The sequence below is a fragment of the Stigmatopora nigra genome, chromosome 22 (genome assembly GCF_051989575.1).
Source record: "Stigmatopora nigra isolate UIUO_SnigA chromosome 22, RoL_Snig_1.1, whole genome shotgun sequence".
Taxonomy (NCBI): Eukaryota; Metazoa; Chordata; class Actinopteri; order Syngnathiformes; family Syngnathidae; genus Stigmatopora; species Stigmatopora nigra.
Window position 1 is genome coordinate 1,185,922 of NC_135529.1, and position 21,015 is coordinate 1,206,936.

Here is a 21,015-nt window from a genome sequence, read left to right on the forward strand (position 1 = left end):
CGAGGTACTCTGGAGAACTACAAAAACTAAAGTGTATGTGAGTAAAACTCAGTCAGAGGCTTCTTTTCGTATACTGTTTGGAATTAATGGAATTCATACGAAAAATAAACATGCCTTTTAGTAACTATATATATAATTATATGATATTAGTAAACAGATTCGATATATTTCTATTCAATATTTTGGTTCCTCAGTAGCAGTTTCAAGTGGCTTACATGGATACAGTGGTACCTCTACTTAAGAATGTCTCTACATACAAAATATTCAGGTTATGGAACGCCGCAGAGGGAAAATTTTGTATCAGGATACGAAGGAGATTTAAGTGATGAAATGCAAAACTAAAAAGCATCAAACACATGGAAGCAGATTGGGTTCAGTGAGATAGGGAAATTTGGGAGCTGCTTGTCATTAAAAGAGCAGCAGTAGAGAAACAGGCCAGATTTGAACCTTACATAACACTTCGGTTAAGTTGGGTAATAGAGCACAGGCATTTGATTACTGTGATTAATTGTTGTTATTATTATGCAAAGGCAAAAAGTTCAAATAGACCTGAGGTGCTTGCCATTTGAGCTTTTGCTCCCATTTTTAACTATCAATGCTTTTTATATATTTGTATCTTTGATAACACTCTTGTCATGAACTATGATGGTAACGTTAAAATTGCTAAATCTCTTATCCATTACCCATTTAACATCATCATATTTTTCAGTAATGCCTCTCACTTTAATACTTAGCATTGTGAAGAGAATGTGTGTACGATCGCCGAGGAAGAGGAACCTAAAAAAAAAGCCTGTGTATCCATTATAATCAACATATGAGTAATGGCTGTGGGAATACAATAATGACTAATGAAGTAGATTGCACAAGTGAGTCAAGTGCACTTATACAAGCTCTCTGCCTAGAAATTCTCAAAAGATGAGATTTAGATTTGGAGGCATTATCAGGCTTTAAATGATATTTTAATGCTTGCAATAATAAACCAATCAAATTCACCACAGTGGCGCTGGATGTTTTTTGGACATCTCCAAGCACTATTAAGATAATAACGGTTACATGTTCAACAATATAACCTTTCAAGTTATGTTGGATTAAAAGCAGTGTCCCATTATTTTTATATTATTCTGGTGTAAATTCAACATAATTACATCATTGTAGTATTGGCAGGGTTGTGATACCATCTGTCCTCTGTTCGTTCTCCCCAAGACAAATACACACACACACACACACACACACACACACACACACACACACACACACACACACACACACACACACACACACACACACACACACACACACACACACACACACACACACACACACACACACACACACACACACACACACACACACACACACACACACACTCATACACACACTTCTGCTCTATGGTGGAAGACAAATGGAGAGAGAATTGCATTATGTTCCAATAGCTGACCATATCCAGTAAACTGTATGGAAACCATGTTACCACACACTTTGAATAAATTAAATCACACATTTTGAAGTATTCTAATGTGTAACAAGAAATTCTTCAACCAATGTCTTTTTGACAAATGAGAGTCTGCTAGCTCTGTGCCAACACAATGTAAAACAACATATTCTTTTTAAAATTACAAGAAGTATAAATGTAGCAATAACTCCAAAAACTTAAAACAACTGCTTCTCACACACAAAGTGGAAAACAGATGGAAACAAGACATGTTTACAATTAGTCACAAAAGCCTAATCAGTGATTTGCTGGCTACCATATTGGTATTTCCGTTTGTACAATATTCTATAAGCACCGCCTGGAATTCACGATAATGGTGGACACAAAAAACTCTTGTTTGTGGCTTGGTGGGCCTACAAGTGCAAAGATGACTGGGCTGCTACATTGCCGCTCCTTGTTTCACACTTGTTGGATAAGGCTGGATGGACATTACACTGAACACACACACACCAGGCTGCTGATGTGAGCAGTTCTTTGTTGTGGGGCAACAGTGTTGGTGCCACTCTGGAACCAATTTTCCTGGCTGTTAGCCCATTTGTGTCTGCACTGAAAGGCGATTCGAGGTGCTTTTTGATGAGGCCCTGACTCAGACCCTTGAACTACACATGGTGGCACAGGAATAAGTCAGATTTTTTTTAAACCCAAAGCCATCACCACCCTTAGAGGAGAGACATTTAAGATAGTAACAATGTAAAAATACTTTGTCGTAATTCTTATTCAGTGTAACAGGACAACATACCTTATTTTTTGGACTGTAAGTCATACTTTTTTTTTTTATAGTTTGACTCCCATTTGCCACCGCAAACGTTAAAAATTGTTACTTTAACCTGGTTTCTGATGCGACACACTCCAGTGGGACTCGTATATTGTTTTTGCCTCTTCATTGTGTATTTGTGTAGGCTAGTGCGATTTATAATCAGAAAAATATGTTTTGTTCCTTGTATATGTGACAACCTATGGAGAAGTGATTGATTTGTTTGCACTGAAACCATCTCCCACTCAACCATACCAACTGTCATTCAAGTGCCATTTTTTCAACTTAGAAGAATTTAAGCTTTTTTCTGGGTACTATTTGTTTTGCCTTCCAAAACTACATGTTTGAAGTATGAAAATGTATACACTAAAACATATGGTGGATAGACTTATCGCTGCCCGAGTTTTTTTTTCCTAAAGCGGTCACACCAGCAAACTATCCGAAGAGGAAGAAATACTTCATACAAAGTACAGACATACGGAACCTCAAACAAACAGTTTCAATCATAATAATCCCTGCTCTCACTGTTCATTCCCAGGTAAACATTTTTTTTAATCTGAATTATCAATCATTTTCTTTACTATTATTCAAACTTTATTGGAGGGATACTTAGAGAAGATATACTGCATTAAATATCTTGTTCAAAGTCAGGCTACTTGCAAATTATGGAGCTGTGTGGAGGATGAAAGAGGCTATATGAACATCTCTTCTGTGATTTAAGATGCATTTCATCTTCTGGCACCACACATCAGTCACTAGATGGGTTTTATGTAGAAGGAGGAAGAGATGTGAATGCTTTTTTTCCCTCCTCTTCTTTTTCCTCATGCTGAAAATGGAGCCTTCGCTGACCACGCATGAATCCAGAGCAACGCTGGCACCCCTGCGGTAAAATGTGGGTGAGGAATACACTGCCAGCTATTTAGCTATTTTTTTTCTCACTAGAATAATGACCTTTAAGTAACAATTTAAATGCCAATTACTCCAATAGGTGGGAACTAAGAGATCTGTGATTGTACATTTCCACTTAGTGGCATGTGTCTTCAGTGCTATCACCTTTTGCCTTCATATAAAAATGAGTTACATCAATCTTCTTTTATTGGTTTTATATTACTACTTCAGCAAATACAAGCAGTCAGGTTTAATCAGCCTTGTATTATTCATAATAAATAAAATATTGATTTTGAAGACCAGTCATTAACTGTTCTGTAAACTGTCCTATTGCCCAGACCAAATTATGGCCTTGAATCTTTGGCTGTAAAGTACCCATAGCCCCTCATTTTCTTCTCCTTATCGGAGTTATGAACGTCAAATTTTTGCTGCTCTGACTATATCTTATACTTAACCAGTGGAGTTGGCAAACTATGGTACAAATAGTAGCAAATATGTTTAGAGAATTGTTTATGAATACATTGACCAATCTAAAATTGGTCATTTGTTGCCAGGAAAGACATCAGTGTATTGTCAGCATAATTGTGGAGGTGTACGTGACGTTTCAGGGAGTTTGTAATTTAAATCATAACTTGGTGACTGTTGATCCAAACTTACAAACAATTCTATCCTATCGGGAAATAAGAACCAATATCCAGCACACCTGCCTGCATCTCTTCACTGGTTAACATGCATCTCTTATATTCATGTCAAATTTTGCATCGTTTTTCTTTGTATGCTTCTATCATTTGCTTTTGTGACAATGCAGATTTGTTCATATCCACGTCGATACATCTATTATCTAATTAGTTACAGCATTCCTCTGATTCAGTTGGCCTGGGAGAATAGAATGACATCACACTGCACGACAACATTTTGGAGATGAAGCCACTTGATTAGTAAAGACCTTACTTAGCCACAGGGGCAATGTAGAGCATATCACAGGGGCACTAAATGCTGGTCCAGAGCGCAAGCTGCTGCAAGGAGATAAAGGGCAATGTGCAGGTTATTCTGCAGGCCCCCCAGCAGTCCAAAAATGTGTGTTTTTTTTAGGTCTTTTGGGCCAGATTCAGAAAGGGTCATCCTGATGCGACACATCTGCATCCCTCTGAGTGGAATGCAATGCACAAACATACTCGAGCACACACATATACAACACCTTGACTTCAACACTTGTAAACACACATAGAAAGGTGATAAGCACACAAATGCGCACACTTGACAAGTGACAGCCATGTGCAAGATATTCATGTCTGCTGAGTGGAAGAAAGAAAAACAACGGCTGGTGGATATCAGTCAATGGAGAGGGGCGACAGGGAGAAATAGCAGAATTAAATATTAAGGGCCATGAATAATTAAAGAGCATTTTTCTATTTAATAGTGAAGCATTATCACCAGTATTTAAAATAAAACAGGGTAAATGCATAGCCACAATCAGATCAAATGTAAGCATGTTTTTACTTCCTATTTGCCTGTTGAACAATGTAGCCAGAGTTATTATCTTGCAAAATAGTGTGTGCTGCAGCATTATTTTTCCACTTTATTCTCTGAAAAGCATTAAGTGGCCTGCAAACATTGTGAATGCGGTTTGCTGAGTTTGCTCAAAGTCCTTTAAAAAGCTGATCTAACCACACTCATTATACTTTGATCAATGGTAGGATACAACATCACTTTTTTCAAAAACGCATTAAAATTGTGATATACTAATTCCAATACAAGCGATGCATTATTTTGCAACTAAGGCGAAACATCTTTCTTTTTGTGGTCTAGTTATAAACCCGATTCCATCGGCCTGCACCTTCGATAGCTCAGTTGGTAGAGCGGAGGACTGTAGAGGCACATTGCTGAAATCCTTAGGTCGCTGGTTCAAATCCGGCTCGAAGGACATTTTCACCAATTTCTTAATATGCAGCTGTGCACAGTCTCAATAAAGGCTTTTAATGTTATTTGATTTTAGTTATTCAATACAGACAGTCAAATCACAATATTCAAGCGCTAGTTTTTCTCTTTTTTCTAGTTTAACACTAAATTGTCCTTAGGTATAAGTGTGAGCATAAATGAACTGGGTGTTGACCAATTGCAGAGAAAACATATTTTTTTCAATTTATTTATTTTGTTTAATTATTTGTGTGAATCTTTGCTGGTCTTAATCCCTCAAGAAATCAGGGTCTGTGATTTGTACGATGCTCCAGCCAGCATTCGGTATGCATGATCAAAGAGCAACTGTGTGTTGGCTGTAAAAGTCATTAAGGATGGGAGGTTGTCTTTTCAATGCCTCAGAGTGATATGATGTTTTTTTTTCCTCCACCCACTGCTTGTTTTGTTTGACAAGCAGAGAAAATGGAGCCAGAAAGTCCACAATGTAAACAACGACATCTGAAACCCAGAAACATTCTCTGCTTAGCTTTTTTGATCAAATTAAATGGTGTTTTGTCATGTCTAATCATTGCCAATCTCAGAAAAGGAGCTAAATTGTTTTACATAGAGCCATTTTTTGTGGTATTTTTTTCATATTTCATGATATTAGCTGCATTTTTTATTCAAAATAGATCCAGGTGATATGTAGAAGTCTGTACTAATCCTACTCAATAAGTCTTACAGTTTTATTTATCTATCCCAAGTGACTTTTGGGTCAATGGGGAAACATCTCTGCCTGGTCACCAACCAATCCCAGTTGAAGGTCTCACCGTATTTGTAATATGGAGCTGTTGACACTAGCTGCTTCTTGTAGTTTATTATACCAGCCCTGGAGGCTGTTGCTCAATAATTGCATTTGACAAATGAGCCTGGACAACAGAATGGCGGGTGGTCAATTTAATTGAAAGCATCAATCTGAGTCTCAATTTTCTATTTTAAGACATCATCTGTTTCTTGCAGCAATGAGCGAATAATGTTAATTTGACCATTTTTGTTACTGATTAAAATGTCTATATTTTCTGGACTATAAAGCTGATCCTTTTACTATCTGTGTATTCAGCAGAGATGTGGTTTATGTTTTATTTTTTTCCGCCTTTGGTGCAGGTAATAGTAGGCATTCCGCTGCTTGGTTGGTTATAATAAAAAGACCCTGTTTCAACAAAATGTGCCATGCATGGCATGAATTGTACAACATGTTTCAGAGAGACCTTCATTGATTTTTCTCAAACTGGAATTGTATGACAATTGGTTTAAAAATAGTATTTGCTGGGGTTCAATTTTGCAAGGATACCTCAATGTCAATTAGTGAGTTTAATGTTTAACCAAATAGCTCCCAAATGAAATAATATGAAACAAGATATGATAAGGGCACACAATAGTGACATCTGAAACATTTTCTATACAGATTTTTAAAAAAGCTAAAGAGAAATGCTCACATAAAGCACTGATAAAAAAACAACTTCATTTCAGTCAAGGCAGTATTTGGACTTTGTTACTTTATTTACTGCAGGCTTTAGTTCAATTGCATCCAATTGGAAAAGAAAGATAAAAGAAGACTTTTTCCTCAAATCACAAATGCCACAGTAAGGATACAACACTTGGCCAGATTGAATGAGAACAAAAAGGAAATACCTCTCCTGGGGGAAAGCGCAAGGGGTTAAACCCATTACAGAGACCAATCAGGGATGGGGGAGCACTGCAAACCTCCGCAGTGAGAGAGAGACTGAGAGAGCGAGAGCGTGTGTAGCGGAGATAGAGATACCAGGAGTACAATGTGGTTTACACTCCCATACAGACAGTCGAATGAGAAATAAGAAGAGCATTCACACACTCGGGTGCTGAGATGCATGAGAGACTGACAGAGGTGAAGCCTTCCGCAGACCCTCTTGTGGTCTTCTGCCAGACTTGAAGAGAAACTGTTGGATTACTGCAACCGACCTAGATTGTCACCACAGCCGAGACAGGACGACAACGTGGAGTCATTGGATTTACCCAGCATGGTGAGATTGACTGCATTTGGAGCAAGAAGTCACAAGTCCTCAATTTGCAAGTATTGGAATAGCAATTGAATTGAATTGCAGATGTTGTGTGTGTGTTCACATCATGGAACTTCTCTAGTCTGTCAATGCAAGCATAAGACTGTTGTTTTTGAGAAATTTGCATGCAGGATTAATGCAGAAAAAAACATTGGACAAAAAAAAAACAAAAGCAAAATAACATCTTGAAAGAAAATAAAAGGAGAAATCAATTTTTATAAAATATTGGAATGGCTTTTATTGACATGAACTGGGTATTTGGGAATGGTCTATTCAGATCTGTCACAGGTTGTAGTCTGTTTTCTTTTTTGCCCCAAAGTCTTCATGATTTAAGCAGTTCTAGAAGCACACACTAGCACAAATTTTCCTTCCGGGTGGAGATTATATGGATCATATGGAGTTTTGTGGGAGGAGCCATTCATGTCGGCTTGACAAGTTTTCTGAGGAATCACGGTGTGCTTGTAAGGCTCTTAGCTGGTCTGCTGTCCTACATCATGACAAATTGATTAAGCGTTTCTTCACCGAGGCTGTAAAAATGTCACAAAATAATGTCCCTACTGCACTTTTCTGTGGGATGCTATACAAAAAAATGACATCAAATTAGTCCTTGGTAAATCTTGGGAAGATTTGAATTATTGGAAACACAACGGGCACTAGATGACACGCAGAAACACAGTAAGACATCAGAGGTTCGCTGCAATGCAAATGAGATCTTCCTTGTCTCTCTTGTATTTCTTTTCACTAACACATCCCGCTTTTGTACCGCTCTTCTCCTCATTAATTCGCGTCTCCCTTTTTCCCCTCAGGTCATCAGAGGTAGCGATGTTGAAGGACAGCAAGAAAAATCCTTTTCCATTTGAACTCTAGGATGACCTTCCTTCACAACAATATCTTCAGCTTTTCAGTTGGCGGATGAATTCTGTTATCATAAATGTCATGGTGGTCACACGCCATGCCGATTGGACACTCCACTAATCTGCTCCACTTTCCCAATCTCCCGTCATTGAGGGTTCAAGCATGTTGAGGGGCCGACGGGAGAACAGCGCTCGATACGCTGGTTTAATGCCTCTGGAATCCAGTGTGTGGATAAAAGGGGCGAACGACCAAGGCCTGCTCCATTAGTACTCTCAGGGGAAAGTATGGGCCAGGACAACTGGCCAGAAGCGCTGACCTCGTAAGCACTGATGACGGACATGGTGGAGGTTTGATCAATCCGATTGACCCACAGACTAAGTGAAACCCTCTCGGAATATGAGGTTGTGGAAATGTCTCAGGATCCCGACATGAGCAATTGGAGTATGTTTGTTCGTGTGTCTATCCTGGGCAGGAATATCACGTAATACCACTATAAGAAGTGGTGTTTCTGACAGCATCAATCTTTTTTCCTAGCCACTCCAAGATAGGTCTAACAAAGGACTTCCGATTATCCTTTAGATGAAAACTCTGCACACCTGCAGATGAACAGGTGCATCCCTGCTAAGGAAAAGCCAGCTACGTTTGGTCGTGATGCCCAATCAGACAGTTCCCGCACAGACTCGCTGGCCTGATTCCACCAGCCTGTTACTCAGTTAGTCCTGGAGGCAAGGGTAAATATATAACCGGATCCCGATTCAAGGATATTTCCATGTCACTTGAAGCTTCATTCCCATTTATTTCTCCAGGGATACCTCATGCAGTTTTAATATCGTATGGGTGTTAATTCAATCTTAACAATACGTTTCCACAAGCTCCGATCCATTTTAATTTACAAGTATCTTCTTTTATATTCATATTATTTTAACGTCAGTCACTCGTAAGACAAATTGTACAACTCACTCGATGACAGGAACTAATCTGACTTGCAATGTACACCTTCGATAGCTCAGTTGGTAGAGCGGAGGACTGTAGTGGCACATTGCTGTAATCCTTAGGTCGCTGGTTCAAATCCGGCTCGAAGGACATTTTCACCAATTTGGTTATACACAGATGTTTACAATGACAATAAAGGCTTTTGATTTTATTTGATTTTAGTCATTCAATATAGACATTTAATATAGGAACTGTTCTGATCCACTCACTCCATTTCTAACCATAAAAATGTGGTCTCAGTGTCATCTTTCTTGACCTGAGCTGCAATCAATTATACATGGATATATCAACTCAACATTGACACAAAGTGTAAAATATAGTGCGTATATATAAAAATCTTTAAAGGCATAATTTCGCTTAGCCAGATCGGACAAAAGAGTTATTCCTTTTGTGTTAACTTGGTTAAAAAAGAGGCATAACTCACAGATTTCTTGCTTTACTTACATCAGACAGCATAAGCACGCGATAAAAATATAGAAATGTCTGTGTCATCCTTCTGCATTGGGCAATATTTCATAACCTATATTGAGCTAGGGTGCATTATCCATCCATCCATCATTCGTAATGTGCATCCTCGTAAGGGTCATCATATCTGTCAACCGGAATAAATGCCTGATGACCGTTATTTTATTGACAAATTGAATCATACAATTATTAGAGGTGAATAGCGAAGGCATGATGTCCATTTACTAATGAAGTAATATCCAATTTCACAAATGACGAAGTAAAAAGTTAAGTACAGTACTGAAATGTTGGTAGTTTAGCGTGAATTGTGAAACGATTTACTCTAACACAAAATTATGTGGTGGACTGGATATGGACTTATGCCTGAAGTTGATATCTATGTCTTAATAAAACAACTGACATAATTATCAGCCAATCAGTGCTGTGAGTTTAAATTTAAATCTAAATTGTTAAATCAGTTCCAGTCAGCCAGACATTAATGAGAATCCAGCTCATTGCAGAGGTAGGCAAAGAAGCTCGAAAAGATTCTGACATGTTGAGATAGATATCAAAAAGGATTAACTATGTAAATAACAAAACAATGTGGAAAACATTGTACTGCAAGGTCACCTCTATATGACCTTTTTGAGTGTTAATAGTTGTTAATTATTATTTGATATTTAGACGTCTAGCACGTCCATGTTCTGAGTTTAAATCTTGTGGAGTTTGCATGTTTTCCCTATGCTTGGGTTTTGTCTGACTACTCCATTATCCTCACTTATTCTAAGAATTTATATGCTGTGCTTAAAGAAGCCTTTTGCTTGTTCTTAGATGTGAATATACACTTAAATTGTTTTGTTTTTTTGCACTGTATGGCTGGCAACCAGGCCGGGTGTACATTACGTGTGTCACTCACAAGGTTATACGAGATGCGAACAGCAATATTTGATTCACCGTTTAAAGTTCACCATCTACATCGCTGATTTAAAGTTATTGTTTCCATTAAAAGCAGTATACTTTATTTCTCTAAAGTGCGTATGAGAAAGGACAGAAACAAATGTCAACACACATTAAAATGATTTATCAAATATTGGGAACACAGTAAAACATATTAGCCCACAGATACTGTAAAATATTCATGATATCGTTTTCTAGGAATTTTAAGCGGTTTGTGTTTTTCAACCACATTTACAATGCCATTTTAAGTATAGTTTAATACTAGATTGACAGTTTATGACAGGGATACACAGCAGACCCAAGCAAAATATAAATGAAATCCTGAGATATAGACAAACCTGAAATACATTTTGTCTGAGTTGTTACCTTTCTCAATTTCTTTATATACCATTATCCATTTTAAAAACAAGTCTTAATTAAGTGTTTCTTCTATCAAGCTGTTCTAGTTGTGTTAGATTGCTGAATCTTTTTGTCAATGGTGTACGATGGACATAATTTCTTTTTGTTTTCTGTCTAAAACATCACAGGATAATGCATATCATCCCCTGCCCTAAGGAAGAAGCCACCATGAGCAACGTCACAGTTACCGACAACACCGAGCCCCTCACCCGCACCGTGAGCCCTGCACCCCCCAGCCCCTACAGCTATCCCGTTAGCTTCCAAGTGTCAGTTACGGGATTCCTCATGCTTGAGATTGTCCTGGGCCTGAGCTCCAACCTCACCGTACTGGCGCTCTACTGCATGAAGTCCAACCTCATCACCTCTGTCAGCAACATGGTGACCATGAACCTCCACGTTGTGGACGTGCTGGTGTGTCTTTGCTGCATCCCCCTCACCATCGTGGTGGTCCTGCTCTCCCTGGAAGGGGAAACGGCCCTGGTGTGCTGCTTCCACGAGGCATGCGTGTCCTTCGCTAGTGTCGCCACAGCCGCCAACGTCCTCGCCATCACCCTGGACCGCTACGATATCTCAGTCAAGCCGGCCAACCGCGTGCTGACCATGCGCCGGGCTCTGGCGCTCATGGCGGGCATTTGGGTGTTGTCATTCGTCAGCTTCTTGGTGCCCTTTATTGAGGTGGGATTCTTTGCGAAGGGCCACGTTGAACTCAACCAGACCCTCGTGGACAGCGTTATCCACTCCAACCAATACTACACGGAACTTGGCCTCTATTACCACTTGTTGGCTCAGATTCCAATTTTCTTCTTCACCGCTGTGGTCATGCTTATTACATACTCCAAAATCTTGCAGGCCCTTAACATTCGCATCGGTACACGCTTCCACGCCTCTCAGAAGAAGAAGGCACGCAGAAAAAAGCGCCCATCCATGACGGCCATGACACCACAGCAAGAGGCCACGGACGCATCTCAGAGCAGCGGTAGTCGCAACGCCACCACATTGGGCATGCGGACATCTGTGTCGGTGATCATCGCCTTGCGCAGGGCTGTCAAACGCCACCGAGAACGGAGAGAACGTCAGAAACGAGTCTTCAGGATGTCCCTCCTGATTGTATCCACTTTCTTGCTGTGCTGGACACCCATCACAGTGCTCAATACAGTCATCCTCAGCCTGGGGCCTAGCGATTTGATGGTCAAATTGAGACTGGGCTTTCTAGTCATGGCATATGGGACTACCATTTTTCACCCACTACTTTATGCCTTCACCAGGCAGAAGTTCCAGAAAGTCTTGAAGAGCAAGATGAAGAAGAGGGTGGTATCCATCATTGAGGCCGATCCCACCCCCAACAATGCCATTATCCACAATTCCTGGATCGACCCAAAGAGGAATAAAAAGGTGACATTTGAGGACAAGGACGCTCAACAGAAATGTCTGTCTTCGGAGAATGTGGAGTAAAAAATGACAACAAGTCACCATTTAAAAAGGGAAATGATTCATCCAAAGCTGTCTCTTATTTGTAAATAACATGTGCAATAGGATTTACAACAACAATAAAAATAATTTATTACTATTTATAGAAAACTGAGGTAGGTTTCATAGATGGAACATACTGTACAGTCAACCGTACTTTAGGTATTGCATGGTTTTTCGTAATTTACAGCACATTGTGTTTATACATGATATGTGTGAAATTTAAAGAGGGAAATACTGTAGAGATGATGTAGTATATACTGTATGTAACTTTATAGTAATAAATTTGCTCTCCGTTCACCTAAAGTTGTAAAACATTTCCTTTTGCCTCCCCAACCTCCAAGTCAAGTGTTTGTGACTCTTTAACAGCCGTGAGATTACACTAATCCATCACTGTGCCGCAACACCCCACGCCTCAAGAGAACATTGACCTTTGTGTCCTCTGAGGGAGAGCTGGTCCTCACACTATATTGAAGGTATAAAGACATTGAATGTTTTGTGATGGGAGAGGACAACTATATTTAGTTCATAAATAACTGTTCTTTATTAAACACTTAATTATCTGTCAAACAGACTCAATTGCCACATTAAAAAAGCATTTTTTTGTAGAGGTGATGACAGAGAAATGGAAAAAGCAGCTTAGTGACAACAAACTACATCAACTCAGATGAAAAAGAGAACTGTGGTGTGAGGAAAAAGTATGAGAACCCTTTGAACATGTTTTTCATTGCTGCATAAATTGAGTCTAAATATAGCGCCGATGCCTAGAAAAAAATCACAAAAACCAAAACCTCATAATAAATCATAAAACCAGATATGTTTTCATATTTCCTATTGACCCTGCCAGTCTTTTTAGGAATATTGCTGGACTGCAATAATTTTGCAGCAAAATTTATTCTGATTGTGATGTATTTTTAATCTTAAATGACAGGAAATGTTGGGTCATGCTGACTACTGCCAAAGGACAGTCAATCACGTTGAAAAAAAAACCTTACAAATTTATGTTAAAGTCACTACTGGCAGCTGTGGTTGCCAGAATTATGCTGTTAAAAAATGCGAAAATTGCCAAATTAAGAGGAAACCATTATAAAAAGTAATAAGAACCATTTTGCTGAAATGAATTGTATTTTCTTGTATAGATTTATATGCTAAATATCTGTTGTTTTATATCAAAAGACTAAAAAGTAGATATATGTAACTGATGGTGGTGGCAACACAATCCTTCTTTTTCATTCATTTGAATACACTATATGACCCTTTCTAGGTTAAATGAACATGAATTTCCCAATACTTTTGTACACCTTATGAGCCTACAAACTGTAGAATGACTTGGAATATGGCAGTAGTGTTCAGACCCTGGTTAAACTGAGCCCTGCTCCCATTCCATCTGTGCAAAGCAGCACAGTATAAACATTAGAGCTAATGAATGTTCACCCACTAATAGCACAGAGGGGAACAGTTAAAAGTGTTTGTGTTTTTACCATAATACTACTCCTAACAACCCCAATCACATAGCTGCCATAACCTCATCTCCTAGGCCTACTAAATTATTACCATAGCAATGTAGTACACACATACCAACAATAGGAGAGGATTCTGACGTCTAAAAGCCAGAAAAATGTATGGTCTTTAAATGTTTCAAAAGATTATCCTATAGTGGTAAAGGTGGTTGTATGAACCCAAAGATTTGTGTGTTTAATTGTCCAGAACAAGATAATCCACCATGTACCCTTTACTGTACCTTTAATGTGTTTACCAGTACACCCAGTGGTTCGCGGATTTCCTTTTATGGTATACATAAGAACCCACGCACACTGTTCGGTTGTATTTCACTTTTTATTAAAATACACTTTCATAAAAAACTGAAATGTACTGTTACACACTCCCTAAAAACAGGCACGTAGGTCATTTTCCAATATTTTTTAATTGTGTTTCACCTATAAAAGAGTTTTAAATGATAGTGTGTACTGGTTGAAAGGAAATTTGTGTAGTTTTTTTCTTCATCTGGTTTATAAGTGAAGTCGTTTTACAAACGATAGGTTTTGAAATTAGTCTATCTATACATGTGTTTTCGGGTGGTTCAGTGCAATACTTTTGACCTGTTTCCCTCTTTATCTCTTTTCCCTGCCAGCCTCATATTAAATATTCACTACCAGCCAACTGATTTGAAAGCCTTTCTAATGCAATAGAATTGAAAAATTTCTAAACTTTTGACAGAATGTGTATAGCACTAGTTTTGAAGCCTTCGGCATGTGTTTGAATATCTAACTAATTCCGACATTAGGTACGTGCTGTGGGCGAGAACACCATTTTTTTTAAATTTTACTCATAATGTATGGCTCCCTCACATTGACACTTATAATTATCTTGCTTTGAAATAATAACAATGATCAGTAATGTTGGATGAGATGCTTTATTTGTTTGAATTGGCGGCTTTGGTAACCTTATATTTCCCTCTATAAACCCAGACACAGAATCCCAGGATCAATAACACTAATTTATTCATACATCTGCCTGCAAATGATTGTGAGTTGTAAAAACCTTCTGTCTTGACCAGGTTTTAATATCAAATTTGCGTATAACGTTGCAGTGGGGCTTTTGCGTCTCAATATACACCCCCCTTGAGGACTTCAATACAAGGGCCAAAGAGGACACACTTTTGAAGAGGATGACATCCACATACACTGCAGTATACAGGACATGTAGGTAATGAGCTTATTACACCTTTCTTCTTGATACGCAGGAAAATTGAATAGCTCTTTAGATTGTCAGTGGGTGGGGATGTCGGGACTCACGGATACAGAACCTCATCGAATGCATGTGTCTGTGTGAGAGACAGATAGAGAGAGACAGACAGACAGACAATTAGAGAGAGGGCGAGAGAGAGATTTTGTAGTAAGACAGTGGCGTTTTCAGAAATATATAGTACTTTTATTTGCATTCTTACATATGTTACGTAGCCTACTGGAATTTGTACATTTAGATTTTATGTAGGCTGCAAAAGAGGCATAACTGCGTATTTGATATGTCAGCTGAGAATAAGAGGTTAACTTTTCAGCTGAGTGCTGAAGTCTTATTATTTTATTTTTTGTAATTAATTATTTTTAAATTCTTTTTTTATTCACTGTATTTGATAATATGTCATTTTTTAAATTTCATGTGGGTGTTTCAGTGGCAGTGGCACATCTACTTACAAAATTAATTAGTTTCAGAAGTGGTTTTATAACTTTTCACATGGAAAAGCTATAAATCATTTAAACTGTTCTAAGTTCCACAATGCTGCGACTGAGACCCTTTGAGAATTATGAAATGAAACCAATTTTGTATGAAATATGTGCAAAATACAAAAAAAGATAAGATAATAAGAAATCAGAAATGACAAGGAATGAGCGTAACAGGGACGTCAATGAAGCAGTACAATCAATAACACAAAAAAGCGTCAAAATGAAGCACCCTTCAGTTCCTTGACTTTGTTGTGTCCTTTTTTCACATCCAGCATTCAGCCTGAAGACCTCCTCTCCCATCTATTATGTCTTTCCCACTTTCGGTCAAAGGCTCAATGACTCCAAACCAAGATGCCATCTCTTCTGTCCCCGGTGCAGACACATCATAAAAGCCAAGCAAAATCACATTACTTGCTCCATGTGCCATTTCTATTGCATTAACCAAGCCAACACTGACCTGTAATGCTGCTATTGGGAAGAAAAGAGCATAGCTGATTGTAGCTCCACGACCAAGTTGTGGTCAGCTTTCGAGGCCAAATAAAAATATATCATTATGACCCGATTAATGTAAAGCAATGATACTCAAGTGTGCTATTAAGTGCCACTAGTGGTACACAACTAAATAAAACTCATGCCTGACATATATGCATGCTGCACCAGACTGCAAAAATCTGCTAAAGACTAATTAGGGTCTATTTTTATTTATGGCATGTTTATTGCCGTATTTTTTTAAGTGTACTGTTGATTGACATCCACTCCAAAGGAGCAGAAAAGAAATCCAAGGCTCATATTAGAAAACCAACCAACTATGACCACTGTCTTTATGTAAATCAAATGCTTTAAAGGGGGAAAAAGCAATTTCAAGTGGCAACCATACACCTTCATACGATGGTTTTGTCAAGAAACGACCCTGTATGCCACGCCTCATATACTGCTGGACCAATGGCAGGTAAGGCTATTGTTACCATGACAACCAAAGGCAGAGCAGATTTTTTTTCTCCCATTAACCTGTTCTTCTTTAGTTTCATGGACAGAATGGTAAATCTGAATATTTTTAAGCGCTGAAACAGTTTCATTGTGCCACAAAAGAGTTTAAAATACTTTTTTATTCTGCATATTGGGGCTTTTATTTCAAAAAAATGCATCTCTACTAAAATATTTAAGAGAACAGACAGAAAGAGCAAACATGCCGATAAATAACTGCATAATGTAAACACGTACTACAGATACATGCTACCTGAGTATTTGTCTTATTGCAAATCATAATGATTTTAATCACCAAGGAGACCTCTCGGTAGTAAAGGATGACCCAGCTAGCCAATAAAACAAGACAACATGTCACCACAACCCCTGAAAGTCGGGCAGGGGAGTAAATCCCGACAAAAACATGTTCAAGTGAAACAACTAAACAAGTAGAAACTACCATACAGGAGTATTGAATGTGAATCTCCATTGAAAGAAGCGAAGCAAAGGGAGAAAGTTGGGCCAAAAGGTCTTCTACTTAAAACCGTAGACCCTAGAGACAAGAGAAACATTTTACTACTACACTTTAATAATAAAAACTTTTAAATATAGCCAAAAACAATAATAGTAATGTAAATTACAAATGTTTTATCAGACTTCAACCTCTTAATATGTGTGCGTATACAAAGCAAAACCTTTAACAGCATTGCTTTATTCATGTTGTTGTTTATTCGCATGGTTCTTCGAATTCTATCTGGCAGGATTCCTGTTTAAGAAACACCCATACGCTCATTTCAGCCATTTTATGGCAACTATTTGACATTAACTGCTGTGCAAGCTCTGTGACAGCGGCGAGCAATCAAAGTGTATTCACTGTCAATGCAGTCATGGCTGAAAAGCAATTGATGGGACTATGAACCGTTTGCTCCTTGACACTCGTGAAAGATGAGTAGCTATCTGCCTCTTTCATGCACGTGTACAAGCCAATCCCAAAATATGATTTGATTGAAAGAGGATGAGTTCATCAATTCTCCCGATCCTCAGTGGTAATGCATGTTCTGATTATGATGTTGAATACGCTCAAAGGCGAGCTGTGTTTGGTAGCCGAGTCTTCAGCTGAGACATACCTGACTTAATCCCGTGATTAATGCTGCTACTATTATTTGCAGCATAATTATAAAAACCAACAGTAAACACAGTGCATCAACGTGCAACTCTTTGTCATCTGAAGCAGTTCACAATCATGTTTTCATTTTTAAAACTGACAAAAAGATCACATTTCTCATACTTCCCAGAGTGCAATTTAGAGTGTCCGATCAGCCTACCATGCATGTCTTTGGAATGTGGGAAGAAACCGGAGTAGCCGGGGTAAAACCCACGCAGGCCTGGGGAGAACATGCAAACTCCACACAGGTGGACCGACCTGGATTTGAACCCTCCTGTGAAGATGAATTTGAAATAGGATTTAATAACAAGACATTAAGGTGGCCTGTTGGACGACTTGTTAGCACTTCGGCCTCACAGTTTCAGGGTCAAGGGTTTGATCCCAGGTCAGTCCAAACTGTGCAGAGTTTGCATGTTCTCCCCAGGCTTGAGTGGGTCTGCCTAAATTGTGACCCTGATTGGTCGTCCGTCTCCTTGTGCCCTGCGATTGGCTAGCCACTATTTCAGGGTGTCCCCTGCCTGGTGGCTGTAGGTCCCAGCCATAGGCTCCAGCACCCCCCGAGAGCCCTGTGGGGATAAGTGGTTCAGAAAATGAATGAATAAAGAAACGTTATGATTACAGTTATAGTTAATTGTACACGCCTTGCAGCAGCAATTCATGAATTAATTTACTGCTTTTCCATAACCTTCTTTCGAATAGATAGCTCTCTCTAGTGTTCATCCGGGTTTATTACAAAACATTCCACACGGAGACATTTGACATTTCTTTGGAGTTGGATATAAAACATATGATGAACTAAAATTAGAATTTCATTATTAAAAAAATGGGCCATTGACTGGTCTTCTTTTTTACTGCCTTATATATTTTGGAAGAGTACAATTTAAAAAAAAATCATCTAAATGCAATCACAATCACAGCAACAAATAGTTACGTTTAAATTTTGCCACAGCAGCTATACTAGTCTGAGACTTATAGACCTCTTGGTGTGGTTTCTTCCTCCAGGTTTTACCACGTTATAGCATAAAATTCAACTCTACAGCATGCCTAACTTTGGAGGCACAGCATCTCATGGGCAATCCTCAACCTAACCATAATCTTGTGCTCCTAAATGAAAGGATAGTGATTATGACATTTGGTGTTTTGGTAACAAAATCAAAGATTCCTGACTTTGGGACCAAAAGGCCACAAAGAAATTAAATGGCCCGCTTTGCATCCTTATCCACATATTCTAGTATTGACAGCATTTGTTGAATGCATTGTCAGAAAAGATTGAGGCGTGGGAGAAGAGTGACAGACAATCAAAAATAGCAATCATAATATATATTTAGGGGTCATGTTGCAATCTTTAGTGACAGAACACACACAAATATTTGATTTCATAATAGCTGCATGCATGACCAGGTTCACAAATTAGAACAGGAGTTACCCAGGTGTAGTTTTGGGGGTTTTGAATAGCAGTATATTGGCATTTTGAGAATTTTGGGGATGTTATTGTTGTTTACACTCTGGGTTACTGCCAATATTCTAATAATGGAGAGGTTTAAGCTGCTTGGGTAAAAACTGTGGTGGAAAACCATCTTAAACTGACTCAGGTGGGTGCCCAAAAGTGTTTTAACCCATATGGTGGCTTATTTACAACCAATGACGGGTGTCTGTGACTCAGTATACCTGGAAACTGAATAAGGGGAAAAATCATTGTAGTTAGTTCCTAAAGAGAAGGTCAAGTTCAGATGAATTTTGATGTAAGCAATTAAAAGTATACTTTTGATATGAAACATTTGATTGGAAAGGAAAGTGATTGTTAGAATTAGTTGAAATTGCACTTGAAAAAGACATTTAAGGTTAATAGTAGTAAGTTTTCTTTTAAATTGCAGTAGTTGATTCATTGACATATTCTGTGAATTCACTTAAAAAAACACCTTAACCCACACACAGACAAAAAAACTACCTTAAAATAAATGTGAAAAAAACATTGCAAATGCAGTTATGTTCCTTCTCAGAAAAAAATGAGGTTGTTAAATTAAGTAAGACTTGGGTACTTCTTCATTGTATCCACTACGTGCCACTGTTAACCACCACACTCATGGCACCAAAATGTATACATTGTAACAGAAAAAGAGGATTTGAATTGAATATAAAAACATTGGCAACATTCACAGACCATGGTGCAAATTAAACAGGATTATTTCTTTAAAACCAATTACAGTGAAGAAGTGCTGCTTAACATCACTGTGGAGCACATGAATCATTTTGTATTATGTTCAATAAGTACATCATTGTGTATTAAATCACAACGAGTTGCCTCACTTTTCATATGACCAAGATTACACAAGAATAAAACATGTTTTTTAAAAGTTTTTTTTAAATATATTGTTGTTGCCCGATCATCCTTTCCGGGCCTGTGTCTTTATAGTTTTTTTTATAATTTCAATATTTGATTCAGTGCACCATGTTGGATTCTTATCAGCCCTGATATTGGGGAAAAGGAAAGTTAAAAAAGCATTTTAAAAAAGGAAACATTCCAAAAGACTTTAGACCTATATACTTTTAAAACAATGTAGTAAACGAGCGGCGACCCGTCGGCTTAGTGGTTCGTGCTCGGCCTCACAGTGGGGGACCTGGGTTCAAATTCAGGTCGGTTCACCTAAGTGGAGTTTGTATGTTCTCCCCGGGCCTGCGTGGGTTTTCCTCCCACATTGCAAAGACATGCATGGTAGGCTGATTGGACAGTATGGTGCTAGGTATGGTGAATGGCATTTTGTCTCTTTGTGCCCTGCGATTGGCTGGCCACCAATTCAAGGTGTCGCCCGCCTCTGGCCCCCAGTCAGCTGGGATAGGCTCCAGCACCCCCTGTGAGCCAATTGAGGATAAAGCGGTTAAGAAAATGAGATGAGATAATAAACGAGAACTGATGGTAACCCCAATATGAAGTTTGGTGCTGCCATCTAGCGACAAAATAGACCTCTATTCATCTTTATTTATTTATATTGCTGAATTGTGGGTGTATGTGTGTGTGTCTTCTATATATCTATTATATGTAGCCATCTACACATACCTAAATTTATCTTGATGTATAATTCACTCTATTTATGGCCCATGTGATTGGATCCAAACATTGTATCGAGGCACACTCATCTACATCCGCCACTGATAATATTAATGTCGCCCCGAAGGAGGCCATAGCCGAGGTGATGAGATGAGATGAGATGAAATGAGACGATACACTTTATTGATTCCCAAGGGGGAAATACATCTGTCAGAGGCGGGAGGCAACAAAAATGAAATGAAGCAGACACCTCATTGGGGTATAGCCAAAATAAAGCAGAAAAGGACAGCACAAACCGAGAGGCTATGTCAAGAGTCACAATATTAAGGAACACTTGCACAAGCTAATATCGAGCATTAGCCACTATATTAGAGTG

General features: G+C 38.6%; 1 protein-coding gene and 2 non-coding genes across 4 annotated transcripts; all 3 read left to right on the forward strand.

Annotated features, from left to right (window-relative positions):
- The first annotated feature begins 4,970 nt into the window (after positions 1-4,970).
- Positions 4,971-5,058, forward strand: trnay-gua (transfer RNA tyrosine (anticodon GUA)). The gene is given in 2 exon segments: positions 4,971-5,007; positions 5,023-5,058. It is a non-coding gene; the product is annotated as a tRNA-Tyr (tRNA).
- A 1,767-nt stretch (positions 5,059-6,825) lies between these two features.
- On the forward strand, positions 6,826-14,404 carry LOC144215980 (G-protein coupled receptor 22-like). 2 transcript variants are annotated; one of them, XM_077745238.1, is made up of 3 exons: positions 6,826-7,090; positions 7,933-8,712; positions 10,903-14,404. In XM_077745238.1, the coding sequence occupies exon 3, from the start codon at positions 10,907-10,909 to the stop codon at positions 12,224-12,226; it is 1,320 nt and encodes a 439-aa protein (XP_077601364.1). In that variant the 5' UTR covers positions 6,826-7,090; positions 7,933-8,712; positions 10,903-10,906; the 3' UTR covers positions 12,227-14,404. The 2 variants fall into 2 exon arrangements, with proteins under 2 accessions (XP_077601364.1, XP_077601365.1); XM_077745239.1 differs by having other exon boundaries at positions 10,931-14,404.
- trnay-gua (transfer RNA tyrosine (anticodon GUA)) lies at positions 8,977-9,064 on the forward strand. The gene is given in 2 exon segments: positions 8,977-9,013; positions 9,029-9,064. It is a non-coding gene; the product is annotated as a tRNA-Tyr (tRNA).
- Positions 14,405-21,015: the final 6,611 nt, after the last annotated feature.

Bases quoted from the DNA above. Each gene is read 5' to 3' on its own strand.
- LOC144215980 (XM_077745238.1), top strand. From the start codon at position 10,907: ATGCATATCATCCCCTGCCCTAAGGAAGAAGCCACCATGAGCAACGTC.